General features: G+C 47.6%; 1 protein-coding gene across 6 annotated transcripts in view; it reads left to right on the forward strand.

Moving 5' to 3' along the window:
• The window catches only part of TRIM37 (tripartite motif containing 37), a 1,151,903-nt gene that overhangs the window by 854,586 nt on the left and 283,119 nt on the right, over nt 1-14,198 (forward strand). For all 6 annotated transcript variants that reach the window (XM_086954978.1, XM_086954980.1, XM_086954981.1 and 3 more), the window contains exon 19: nt 12,850-13,155. In XM_086954978.1, the coding sequence (XP_086811104.1) occupies nt 12,850-13,155 (306 nt within the window). The remainder of the gene's footprint in view (nt 1-12,849; nt 13,156-14,198) is intronic.

Below are 14,198 nucleotides of genomic sequence, written 5' to 3' on the forward strand. Positions count from 1 at the left end.
GATGTCGGGTGGCACCATTCGGCTCCGTGTGACATCTTCAGTAGCATCGTTTGACGTTGCTGTGCCTAGCGAGGCGCAACCCAGGCGCACTGACGTCAGTTCATTTCTTTCCGCGCCAGATAAGCACCGATCCGGGAAGAGTTAATCCTCTGCTGCTTTTTGGCAGGCTTTTCCGCAACTTTTGTCAACATTTTTGAGATACAACTTGTGTGCGAGGGATGTCTGGTAGAAAGACAGGTTTCAAACCATGCAGGACTTGTTCCCGCATTATGTCAGTCACTGATCTCCACCGCGTACGTCTATGGTGTCTTGAGCGTGACTACGATTCGAAGTTGTGTCCGGACTGTCGGGCGATGGCCCCGAAGACCTTGCGGGAGCGAGCAATGAAGTTGCTCGTGGCCCGGCTGTCGACACCGTCAAGCGACCCTCCGAGAAGGTAATGGTCCTGTTTGAGGAAGAGGAGGTCGCGAGCCACTCATGGAGCCCTATGTTCTCTTCCTCCCATTCGAGGTCATCTGGACACTCGGGTAAGAGTCACAAGAAGAAGAAGTCCAAGCGGACTTCGCCTTCACCTCAGTTGGCGTCCATCGTCGAGAAAGGTAAGGAGCACCGATGGTCTAGGCACGCTTCTGCCAAGCCGGAGCCAGAGTTGACGCCGTGCCTCCCCACCTTTCCGTGAGCTGGAGCAACTCCTGCTCAAATAAGAGTTTTACGAGGCCATGCGGCAAATATGTGAGCGGAACGTCCCCGCTGGTGAGCCCTCGGGCCCCATCAGGTTTGACACCATCGGTTCCAGCCACGGCGCCGGTGGGGCCTCAGGGATCTGATCCCGGATCCGTGTTCACGCTGGCCGTGCCGACGTGACCTTCGTTGACGTCTTTGTGGACGTGCTGGACTCAGGAGAGAAATAAGAGGAGTCTGGAGACCCACTAGAGAACAAGGATGTTTCTGAGATGAGAATGGACTGATATGGAGAAGTTGGGGAAGCCAGTGGTCTGGATACTGCTCTCTCCGCCTACAGTGGCTATGTAGGAGTGGGCGTCTTATGCCATGGTGATTAAGAGGACAGCTGAGGTCCTTGGACTGGAGCTGCCCTCAGTGCAGGTCAGGACTAATTACCGGACCGAAGTGCTTCAACCTGGGGCTTCCACCTCTGAACCCCTATTGCCCTTTATTGAGGTACTTCTAGGAACATGGTCCAAGACTAGCACAGGGGCTCCTGTGAATAGGGGAATTGCACACCGCCATCGCCCAGCTCCAGGCGACCCAAAGTTCCTCAGCCAACACCCCACCCTAGAAAGTTTGGTGGTGCATGCCTCTACTTCCCAGGGCGCATTCCCTTCTGCATCTCTGGATAGGGAATCCAAGAGACTGGACTCGTTTGGGAAGAAGATGTTTTCTTCCTCCAGTCTGGCATTACGGTCGGAGAATACTGCATGCTTATTGGGCCATTTCTCCCACTCTCTTAGGAAGACGGTTGCTCGGGTGCTGCCACAAGTCCCGGAGGAGGCCCAGGCTGTGCTCTCTCAAGCTGTCAAAGACGGGAAAGATGCAGCTAAATCTGCCTTACAGTTTGGATTAGGTACGACCGATTCGCTGGGCAGGTTGATTTCAACGACGGTGGCCTTGAGGTACAATGCCTGGCTTCATACACCTGGCTTCTCAGGGGATGTCCAAGCAAATTTGATGGACATGCCCATTGATGGAACCTGCCTTTTTAGGGAAAAGGCAGACTCGGTCCTGGTCAGGTTCAAGGACTCGAGCTACAGCCAGATCCTTGGGCCTCTCCTCCACTCCTCGTGGTCAGTCTTACTTTCGCCACTTTCGTGGCAACGGAAGGGGTTTCCAGCCGCGTCAGCCCTATACTAGCCACCGTCCTGCACAGAATACCCAAGTCGTACGTAGACTCAGTACATTCCGTCCTAGGAAAGGAGGCCAGAAGTCGTCTACCACTCTGCCCCCAGCAGCCACAGTCTTCAAGTACTCCTAGGCTGATTCTGCAGGACCACACTACTCCAGTTCGTGGGAGAATTAGTCATCATCTTCCCCGCTCGAGATCTATACCTTCAGACAAGTGGGTCTTGCAGATCGTAGAGTAGGGCTATTCTCTTCCTTTCCTTTTTTTTCTCCTACTATTCTGCCAAGTCAGGAAGGGATGGCAGAGTATCATTCAAAGCTGCTCCTAGAGAAAGTTACAGCTCTTTTGGCCAAATAAGCTATAGAAAGGGTTCCAGTTTCAGAAGTAGGTAGTGGCTGTTATTCCCGCTACCTAATGTGCTGAAGTCACTCCTGACTTTTTCTCAGATGCCCCCTTTCATCGGATCTGTTCTGGATACAGTGCAGTTTCGGGCTTATCCTCCCGAGCAGCGAGTCCAGGATATTCAGGCTATGTTTCCGATATTTCAGCCTCTATCCTGAATTTCGGTGAGACTGACTCTGAGGCTGTTGGGCCTCATGGCCTCCTGCATCCTGTTGGTAAGACACGCAAGATGGCGTATGCTGGCTCTACAGTGGGACTTGCACGTCCAATGGGCACAGCATTGGGGAAATCTCATAACATGGTTCAGATCTCGGAAGGAACTGCGAAGGATCTGCAGTGGTGGTTAACGATCTGCAATTCGGTCAACAGCAGACCCCTCTCCCTTCCACAACCAAATTTCTCAAGTCATGACGGATGCGTCACTTCTGGGATGGGGCGGCCACACAGCAGAGATGAAGATCAGGGGTCACTGGTCTACGGCGGAGTCGGGGCTCCACATAAACTTGTTGAAGCTCCAAGCGATTCGCTTTCGCATTGAAAACATTTCTTCCCTCTGTCAAGGGGAAGTTGGTGCAGGTGTTCACAGACAACACCACCGCCATGTGGTACTGCAACAAGCAAGACTGGGTGGGGTCGTGGATCCTATGTCGGGAGGCTTGTGTCTCTGAAAATGGCTGGAACAGCAGGGCATAACCCTGGTCTTTCAACACCTGCCAGGTTCTCTGAAACAGTCGGGTTCAGGGTTTTTATACATGTTTGTCCTCATACTTGGGCATTGTACTATTCTTCAGGCAATTATGGTCTGTTCAGAATTTATATCTACCAATGCAGATATGCCTTGTTTAGAATGTACAATCACTGCAGGTTTACTTTATACGTTGTGTCTGAACAAGAAGTCTGAGCACTGTCGGTGTACTGGAGCATGGTACCAGGCAAATGTTTTGTTCCGAATGAATACCCACTAAATCCAGATATGTTTAGTTTAGAATGCACAGTTTTTCAGCCTTTGTTCCGTTTTCAGAAACTTGTGTACAGTAGTGGTTGACCTCCCAGGTATTGGGCTTTAAGGTGGCTCTCAAGCAGGCGTGCATAAAGCAGCAGTAACCAAATATTACTTTTTGTTTTGTATTACAGTGGCCCCTGAAGAAGGGACCTTTGCGTCCCGAAATGCATAGGGCATCCTGTCATCAAGTGGAATTGCCATGAAAATTGTTGAATTTTTGAGTTCACATTTTGCATTTGATGTATTATGTATATATTGTATTTGAAGTGTTAATTCAACGATTTGTAACCATTTAATTAATTAACAAAAGTTAATTTCAATCAATGAAGATTTTTGTGGATGTATTTACTTTGACCATATTCTTTGTTGTATTCATTTAGTTAACATTGCAGTATAGTGTAGTTTGTAAATAGATCCGGATTTAATTATTTGTTTTGCTAGTAGTGCACACAGTCAACTGCAAGCCATCTTGTTTGCTTTTTTTGTTTACCAATGTTCGTTAAAGGACATGGAGCCCTTAGATACCGTGTAGCACACATTGAGTAGTTTAACTGAAGAACTGTTCTCGTGAAATAGTTTTATTTTTTGTTCCTTCAATTTATTTATAAGGTGTGCAGTACTGATCCTTCTTCTTAATCAGGTTCTCTGAACGCCAGGGCAGACGATATCAGCCGTCGATGCCTGCTGTATCACAAATGGAGCCTCCAGTCGGAGGTGGTGCAAGGTATTTTTTAACAATGGGGAAAACCTTGGTTAGAGTTGTTCACCTCCGAAGAGAACGCGCAATGTCAGCAGTACTGCGCGCTGGAGTTTCCAAAGCAGCTATCGCTCTGTGTTTCGTCGCAAGTGGATCTCAGGCCTGTTGTTCGGCTTTCCGCCCATACCACTCCTACCCAGGGTGCTGAAGAAGATCAGGAGCAACTGGGCCCAAGTCATTCTTGTGGCTCCGAACTGGGCAAGGAAAGTGTGGTATCCATAGCTTCTGAACATGAGTATCGATACTCCGATCAGGCTGCCCCTTAGGGAGGATCTTCAGTCGCAGCAGCAGGGGAGGGTTCTCCACACAAACCTGTCAACTCTGCGCCTCCATGCGTGGAGATTGAGCGGCGGCAGTTGCTAGCGTTTGACCTTCCTCCTAAAGTCTGTAATGTTATTCTGGCGGCCAGGCAGCCCTCCACTAAGTTAGTATACACCTGCTGTTGGCAGAAATTTGTATTATACTTTACAGAAAGGTCCATTGACCCTCTTTCTGCTCCTGTTTCTACTGTCCTTTTATTCATTCTAACCCTTGCCCAGCAGGGCTCTGCCTTGGGAACCCTCAAGAGTTACCTCTCTGCTCTGTCTGCTTTTTTGCGGCTGCCAGACCAGCCTTCTGTCTTGAAATCTCCTATTGTAAATAGATTTCTAAAAGGGCTGGCTCACTTATTTCCACCCAGGCCCTTTATCATGCCAGAATGGGACCTTCATTTGGTCCTCACTTACCTGAAGTGCGCTTCTTTCGAGCCTTTGCAAAATTGTCCACTCTGGCGGTTGACCATCAAAACAGCCTTCTTAGTGGCGATTACATCAGCCCGAAGGGTGAGTGAATTGGAGGCGTTATCCAGCTTGCCTCCTTAGCTTATGTCCTTTCCTGACAAAGTGGAGCTTCGCACCAGGGTATCATTTTTACCAAAGGTTAGGACCCCATTTCATCTGGGCCAATCCATTACTTTGCCCACCTCCTTTGCTCCCTCACATCCCTCTAAGGAAGAGGAGCTTCTCCACCGACTGGACCCAAAAAGAGCTTTGTCGTTTTACCTTGCCCACACAAAAGAGTTCCGGATGGATGACCAACTCTTTGTGGGGTATATGGGAGCAAAGAAGGGAAAGGCAGTCCTGAAAAGATCAATTTCTCGCTGGGTTGTTCTCTGCATTAAAGTCTGTTACGTCTTGGCGAAGCAGCAGCCCCCTGAGGGATTAAGGGCCCACTCGACCAGGGGAAAGGATGCAACTACAGCCTTGGCTCAGGATGTCCCAGTCCAAGACATCTGTCAGGCAGTAACGTGGGCATCATTGCACACGTACGCAAAACATTATTGCCTTGATGGTCAAGTGCGCAGGGATTGGCACTTTGCCCGTTAAGTCCTGCAAGACTTAGTCTAGGTCATGAGTCCGCAACCCACCCCTGGGATGGTATGGCTCTGGTATCTGATTCAAAGGTAAGGAATCTGCAGCTAGAAGTCTCTATCAAATGAACAAGTTACTTGTGTAAATGTGGGTGTACTTGTAAAGTGCACTGCGACTCCATGGAGTATCCTGGCGCTGAAGACCGCTGGAGAACCCGTCCTGGTTTTCCCTGTGAGATGGTCCCTTTCTGGGTATCTCCAAGGTGAAACCAGGCATCCCCGGCGTCTGTGGGGGGCGGTTGTAGAGATGAGGCAAGCTTAATGCCCAGAGTTGTCGAGTGTGTTCCCTGGTTAGAGTAGGCACCGAGGCGAGAATTATTGAGTCCGTTTTGACCCTGGTCCACGACCCTGCCGCGTCGGGAATGGAACCCTGCTCTCGGGCCGTTCTCTGCTTACCGGTCTGCTGCCTCACCAGTGAGCCACACCATGGTAATTCATTATCTGGTAGAGACTCAATCTAGCTGCAGATTCCTGACATCCCCACCCATGCCTCCCCACTTTGCAGACTGATGTAGTAGGATTAGGGTAACTCCCCTTTCAGGGCCCTAGTTTGAACACGATTACGCCTGTCACTTCATGGGTCTGCGCTTCTGGCATGACTACTGATGTCCTCGCTCCTGGGTGGTGCCTATATAGGCACGCAGCGTCATAACCGACGCTACCAATGACAGTTACGTCATGCTGAGCTGACTGGAGCCACCCGATGTCCCGCGCAAGGGGTATTGCTCAGCAAAAGTTTCGGGATCCAGCCTGATGCTTGGGAAATTCAAAGGTAAGGAATCAAAGGTAAAGAATCTGCAGCTAGATAGAGTCTCTACCAAATAATGCGTTACAGAAGGTAAGTAACTTGTTTTTTAGGGGCTCCTGTGTTATGTAGTCCAGGAGAGGGGTTTCTCTATCTGATAGAGGCCTCTGCCTTCTGTCGTAGTTGGTATGTTTTTGCAATGCTTTTGTTCACCATTGTAGAGGTGTCCCTCTCTCTTGTTGTGGGGGTGCTCTGAAAATCCTCTTCCTCTCTGATTCCAGGTAGGAGTTAGATTCCAGAACAGAGTGCTGTTGATTTAATTCTGGGGTACGGGTTGATGTCCTTGTCCTCTGTGTTTTATCCATTCATGAAGTATTAGAGTTAGATCATGTTCTCAGTTCCACGGCAAAGACCTAATTCTCTCATTTGTTTGCATCGATTGATGTCTTTGGTCTCCCAGCCTTGTTCACTCATGGGTTGATTACCTTTGACAGGAAAACATACTATTTTTTGTATGTAGTGTTTTCTCCAACTCTTCCTCATCCATCTGTTATGGGTTATGATATCTGCATGTTTTTCATGAGGACTTCCCACAATTCTTCTGGTTTAGCATCTTTTTTTTCTTTGCCTGTGATTCTTTTGACAGCTTAGTTGCTATGGCCTGCTAGTCTTATTTAGGGATCTTGGTTTGACAGTCCAGTTCACAGACCCGCCTCTAAGGATAGTGTTGCTTGGGTATTTAATTCTAAGATAAGGAATCTGCGACTAGATGTTCCTTTCAGATAAATAAGTTATTTACCTTCTGTAACGCCTTATCTGGTAGAGATGGGATCTAGCCGCAGATTACTTTACGACCCACCCATCCTCCCCGCTCTGCGAACTGTTGGTCCTGTTGCCTACAAGATCCCTCTCTTGGCATGCTAATGCCTCGTTTCAGGACTTTGCATTTGATTAACAAAAATGGTATTTCTTTTTGACACACTGTTTCCATATGCAGTTTCTAAAAGTAGCTCCACTTTGTAAGCGCAAAAGGTACTTACAGAAAAAACTGACGCCAGCACGTCGAGGATGGGTTTATATGGACTCTGTCTGCATCATATCCGGAGCCGGCACGTATAAACATTTCTAGATCCAGTCTGGTCCCTGGTGAGTATTCTAAGGTAGGGAATCTGTGGCTAGATCCTGTCTCTACCAGATAAGGCATTACCGTAGGTAAGTAACTTATTCTTCTGATGGATACATCTGCCAGTGGATTCCTCACCTTGTGAATATCCCCTTGCGTCAGTAACATTCAGAAATTCTTTTTGTAGCTTCGCGACGACGTCACAGTAGCACGGCATCGCACGCGGCTCCGCTGACGTCACCGACTCCATAATAGGCCCACGTCGGCGTGAATACATCAGTTCCCTTTTTTCCGCGTCATCGTCGCTAACGGTTTTCGAGGGATCCTCTGTAGCTGTTTAGTAAGTTTGTTACTGTTTGTTTCAACTGGTGTCTTCTTGCTTCTTTGTCACCTGTCGCGATGTCCTCGAAGAAGACCGGGTTCAAGCCGTGCAGAGAATGCGGGAAGATGATGTCGATTACGGATCCGCATGAGGATTGCATCTGGTGTCTGAGTTCGGACCATGATGTTCAAGGTTGCTCTTCCTGTAAGAAGAAGAACCCGAAGGCCCTTCGTAAAAGAGAGGCTAAACTTCTGGTAGCCAAGTTAAAAGGTAAAAAGGAGAAGAAGTCTTCGAGGTCGCGTTAGAGGCGGTCGAGGTTGAAGACGAGGTCTCGCACAGCTTCGCCTTCGAAGTCATCGTCGGGGCATGCTTCTAGATCAACAAAGAAGAAGCACAGTGTCGAATCCTTCTCCGGCGCCGTCTCGATCTCCAATTCGAGAGGAAGAAGAGGCTCCCTTACCATAGGGTTCGACGACTCCGGCTCATCAACCCGAGGAAGAGGAGACGAATCCGGTGCCTCATCGAGGGCAACCTGTGGGTCCATACCCACCTTTTCCGGGCCCAGGTCAAGACCCTACACAGTTTTTAAACGCGATGTATGGAGTCTATTCGAGAGCAATGTACCCCTCTGGTGCACCTGCGGGTCCCATGGGTCCGATGGCATACAACCTGGGTGTTCCTCAGTCTTATGCTCCAGCTCCCTTTATGCCATTTATGCCGGTGTCGACTCCGCCATGGCATTTCTCGGCACCGCCGAGGTCTTCAACGCCGATACCTTTGTCTCCGGCGCTGGCCCGACCTCGAGAGCATTGGCCTATGCATCCGGATCGGATCTCGGCTCCGGCTCCATCTAAGTCGATCGCGGATCAGCCGACGGCACTCCTGAAGAAGAGGTCGAGGCGTGATGCTCAGCGTCTTCTGGAAAAACAAAGGTATAGAGAGGCTGAGGTTGAAGAAGGTGAGCTGCAGCATGATTACTTTGATGACCTGAGGGAGGCTAGCGGATTGGAACTTTCGCCAGACTGGGAGTTATCCTCTGTCTCGGATGCCCCTTCAAAGGATAATGCGCCGTACCATGTGGTCATAAAAAAGGGAGCAGAACTTTTGAATTTAATTCTGCCTACTGCTGAGTTCAAGTCTAATTTGCTAACTGAAGTCCTCCATTCTCCGTCTTCTGTTGTGGAACCTATGCTTCCTTTCAATGAAGCTTTGACACAACCTATTTTGGAAGTATGGAATAGACCTCTCTCGGCTCCTGCTGTTGCAAAAGGTGTTTCAAGGAGGTACAGGGTGGCACCTGGTGACCAAGACTTTTTATCGGAGCAGGAAAAGGGTCAGGGATGCTACTCCTGGTATTTCCTGATTCCCAAGAAGGATGGCAGACTTCGTCCAATCCTGGATCTCAGGATCTTGAACTTGTATCTGAAGCAGGGGAAGTTCAAGATGCTCACCCTTGCACAGGTTCTTCAAGGGCTGCTTGAAGAAGACTGGATGGTGTTGATCGACTTGCAGGATTCGTATTTCAACATCCCAATCCTGAAGTAGCACAGGAAGTATCTCCGTTTTACGTTGGGTTCGCAACACTACCAGTTTGCAGTCCTTCCGTTTGGTCTTACTACTGCGCCTTGAGTCTTCACCAAGGTGATGGCTGGGGTGGCTGCACATCTCAGAAGGTCAGAGATTCCAGTATTCCCTTATCTGGACGATTGGCTGATCAAAGCGGAATCTCCAGAGTAAGTGCTCCATCATCTGCAAGTCACAACTCGGTTGTTGTACAGGTTGGGTTTTTCGATAAATGTACCCAAATCTCACCTGGTGCCCTCCCAGCGCATCCTGTTCATTGGTGCGGTACTGGACACAACTGTATGTCGGACATTCCCTCCTCCTCAAAGGATTCGCGACATACAAGAAATGATATCTTTATTTAACAATGAAAAGGTCGTTCCAGCCCTGAAGGTCCTGCGTCTGCTCGGTCTGATGGCTTCCTGCATTCTGTTGGTCAACCATGCACGCTGGCACATGAGGGCACTCCAGTGGTGCCTCCGCAGGCAGTGGTATCAGCACAACGGAGATCTCAGGGAGTCTGTGAGGATCTCCAGAGAAGCTTCGGCGGATCTGTCTTGGTGGAGCCTGGAGGACAATCTGTCTCAAGGAAAGCCCTTCCATATACCTCCATCGGTTGCCACAGTGATAACGGATGCATCCACTCTAGGTTGGGGTGCTCATCTGGGGGATCTGGAGATCAAGGGTCTTTGGTCTCCAGAGGAAAGGTTGCTTCACATCAACCTTCTAGAGTTGCGGGCGATACGTCTGGCGCTCAAGGCCTTCCTCCCTTCCCTTCGCGGTCAGTCGGTTCAGGTCCTAATGGACAACACGACCGCGATGTGGTATGTCAACAAGCAGGGAGGAGTAGGGTCGCAGTGTCTCTGCAGAGAGGCTCTGCGTCTCTGGTCATGGGTTCAGGATCATCAGATTTGTCTGATGGCAAATCATCTGGCCGGAGTTCTGAACGTACGTGCAGACAGCCGGCAGTTCTCAGCCGACCACGAGTGGAGGCTTTATCCTGAGGTAGTTCGTCACGTCTTTCGGGCGTGGGGAACTCCTCAGGTGGACCTGTTTGTCACTCACGAGAATGCTCACTGCCCGTTATTCTGCAGCCTCCAGTATCCGATGTAGGGGGATGCGTTTTCAGTTGAGTTGGGACTCATGACTCCTTTTCACATTTCCTCCCATACCCTTGATCCTCGGGTTCTGATGAAGATTCGCCAAGTCATTTTGGTCACTCCTGATTGGCCAAAAAGGGTGTGGTACACAGATCTTCTCCACCTCTCCTCGTGCCCGCCGCTCCGTCTCCCTCTCAGGGCAGATCTCCTCTCTCAAATGGAAGGGCAGGTTCTACACCCCCACCTCCAGACCTTACACCTTGCCTGGAGATTGAAAAGGGCAATCTGAATTCCTTTTCTCTTCCACATGATGTGGTGGATGTCATTTTATCGGCCAGGCGTGACTCCACCAAGTCTATCTACTCTTATAGGTGGTCTAAATTTGTTTCTTGGTGTGGAGAGAAATCCATCGAACCTTTGAGGGCTCATTTGTCAGACATATTTGAGTTTGCGCTTTCTTTGGCTCAGCAAGGGTTTGCTGTGGCTACAGTGAAAGGTTATCTTTCGGTATTATCGGCATTTCTCTGTTTGCCGGATCAGCCGTCTTTATTTAAATCTCCTGTTGTTTTAAGATTTTTAAAGGGTCTTATAAATACATTTCCTCCTACTCCCTTTATTGTACCTCAATGGGACTTGAACCTTGTTCTTACATTCTTAATTGGTTCACCTTTTGAACTTTTACACAAGTGTCCCTTGAGGCTGTTGTCTTTAAGACAGTCTTTCTGGTTGCAATTACCTCGGCGAGGAGGGTAAGTGAGCTTCAAGCTCTTAGTTCAAAGCCCCCATTCTTGACCATTCATGCTGAACGAATGGTACTCAGGACCAGGGCTGCTTTTCTGCCTAAGGTGGTAACTCCCTTCTATCTAGGACAGTCTATTACTCTTCCTACCTTCTATTCTCCAGCTCACCCTTCCAAGGAGGAGGAGAGACTTCACCGCTTGGACCCAAAGAGGGCGGTGAGCTTCTACCTGGACAGAACCAGAGAGTTCAGAGTGGATGACCAGCTCTTTGTGGGTTTTGTTGGAGCCAGAAGAGGCAAGGCGGTGCACAAGCGCACACTTTCAAGATGGATTGTCTTGTGCATCAAGATATGCTACTCTTTGGTGGGTAAGGAACCTCCTGAAGGTTTAAGAGCTCTTTCAACTAGAGCAAGATCTGCTACTTCTGCTTTGTCTAGGGCTATACCTGTAGAGGACATTTGTAGAGCGGCAACTTGGGCCTCCCTCCACACTTCGAAGCATTACTGCTTAGATTCCGAAGTGAGGAGGGATGGTCACTTTACGTGCTCTGTCCTACAGGATTTCTTGGTATAGTAGAGTGAACACCCTCCTCCGGTAGAGGGGACTGCTGTGGGACTCTATTCACAAGGTGAGGAATCCACAAGGCAGATGTATCTATCAGAAGAACAAGTTACTTACCTTCGGTAACGCTTTTTCTGGTAGATACTATATCTGCCTGTGGATTCCTCACTGACCCACCCGCCTCCCCATTGTCCACTCTTCTAAACCTAAGTTATTGGCAATGTTTTAATGCATATGTGTTGCTTTCAAAAGTAGTGTGTTATTCTACTTGATTAGCTTTATTGTCTTCACACTGTGTGTGTTATCTTGACAGTTGTGTAGTGTGTATACTGTGTACATATCTACTGTTATCGGTCCGTCCATGTGCCTTGATGGCACGGAAAAAAGGGCGGAACTCTTGTCATCACGCCAACGTGGGCCTATTATGGAGTCGGTGACGTCAGCAGAGCTGCGCGCGATGCCGTGCTACTGTGACGTCGTCCACGTCGGCACGAAGCTACAAAAAGAAATTTCCGAATGTTGCTGACGCAAGGGGATATTCACAAGATGAGGAATCCACAGGCAGATACTGTATCCACCAGAAAAAGCGTTACCGAAGGTAAGTAACTTGTTCTTTTACACGTTAAACCAAGAAGCAAAGGTTTCATCTAATTAGTAAACCGCAATATGCAGCTGCAGAATGCCCAGTGAAACATTTGCATAGCTTCTTCAAAGTGTAGCAAAATGTATCGCTGCGTTATAGCAACTTTTGATTCGAATGAGTTAGCAACAATTGGAAAAAAATCTGAAGATTATGTAGCAGGATATGGGTTATGTGGTAAATCCATAAATATGCAGGAAACACTGCAACTGCAGCATCTCTTAATTCCACTGGTTCTGTCCTTGGGTAGCTTGGTGACTTGGGTCACACAGGCTCCACCTAGCGACCATTACTGTTATTGATGTTTTTATACTGGTATCTGACAACGGGAATATTTCTCCACTATAATAGAATCTCCATTAGCAAAACTGTTATTGAAGGTAGGTAGCATATTGTACTTCAGATGACACCAAAGGGCCCATCTTTTCAGTTGTCTGGTATATAATGTATGCCCATGCATCTTGTTCCCCATCCCCTTTCACTCCACTATATTGTTCATGTATGTGTTGCTGTATAAATTCCCTAAAATAAATAGAGGACTCTTACACGTCACAAAACCAAATGTGGTTAATATTTGTTTGCGTTACTGCATATTAGTTACTTACAGGATATTTTCTTTCTATAAAGGATCATGTTCTCGGAAAGATAGAGATCAAAGGAGGCAACCGGTTTCTTGGCATGTCCCACCCGATTTAAAGATGTTAAAGAGATACAAAACTCAAATTGCTGAAGTACGTAGTAAAATGTCTGATGTGAAGAGCCAACTTTTGGACATTAAAAGCAACAGAAGCAGTACTTGTGATATACAATCCAACTATTCATCTCCAGATTATGGTACATTACCCTCCTGCGGTACAGACGGCTGTGTTAAAATTCAAGAGTTTGGGCTGGAGCGGCTGGCAAAATCTTCACTTTCAGGTTATTCCAGAAATGGTGAGTCAAATTGGATTCTTTTTTCATGCAGGATTTCTTAAATATTTATGTAACATTGTTCGTTGTTTCTTGTTTTTGCTGAGGAAATTGCTTGTCAGATGTATAATTTGTTGCTGCTAAGAACGCTAGTTCCTTGCTTTTCCAAGGTCAATAAGCAACTTAATTTATTGTGTCAATCCTGTAACTGTTCTCTCACCCCCTTTAAGTTAAAACAATTTTAACCGAAAAAACACCACCCAAGGGAATAATTTGCCAGAAAACCATAAAACACTAGATTTTGCTGCACCTTTACTGCTTTGACACACTGGTGTCAAACAGCATAAGTGCAGCCCTGAATTCTAAGCACCTGTCTATGAGGGAAGAAGGACATAGTAAGCCACTAAATATGCACATGTGACAATTCACAAGCTCCCTGGGACTACAGTAGCTGCTTCCATATCCATTTGGGGAGCCTGGCTCTCCTCATATGGCTTTAGCTTACTTTTCACTGCGTGTTGCTGTGTAGTGACCAGCAGGTTCACAACTATACTCAAAGCAATATCTCAGTCCAGAGCAAGCGGCACATCAATTTTTTAAACATATTTGTATACATTTTTCATAAACTTTCCTTTTTCTCCACCCATGTCATCTGAAGTCCAGAATGTTACAGCCCCATGTAGACTTGTGAAATGATACACCAAGAAACATAAACACACAATGATTAAAAGTGAAAGAATACATTATTTATTCAGACATCAATCTGCAAACAGAAATAAACAACAATAAATAATAATTTTTTTGAGCTACTAGGCAATTAATAAAACATCTATGAGTCTAAAGGGTGTGTGACTGCTCTTTTATGGAACAATGTAGTTCATCAACCTGCAGAGTCTGAATGCACAGCTATCAGTCTACAAACGGTGTCCGGCAGTGATTGGAATACACAGCATAGGCCTTCATCCCGGAGGATGTGCTGCATTTCAGCAAGATTTATCAAATAAAACAAAATCATATAGAAACCAAGACCCCCCCTCCCCCCAAAAAAACCCTGCTCCTTCGCACAA

The sequence above is a fragment of the Lissotriton vulgaris genome, chromosome 2_1 (genome assembly GCF_964263255.1).
Source record: "Lissotriton vulgaris chromosome 2_1, aLisVul1.2, whole genome shotgun sequence".
Lineage (NCBI taxonomy): Eukaryota > Metazoa > Chordata > Amphibia > Caudata > Salamandridae > Lissotriton > Lissotriton vulgaris.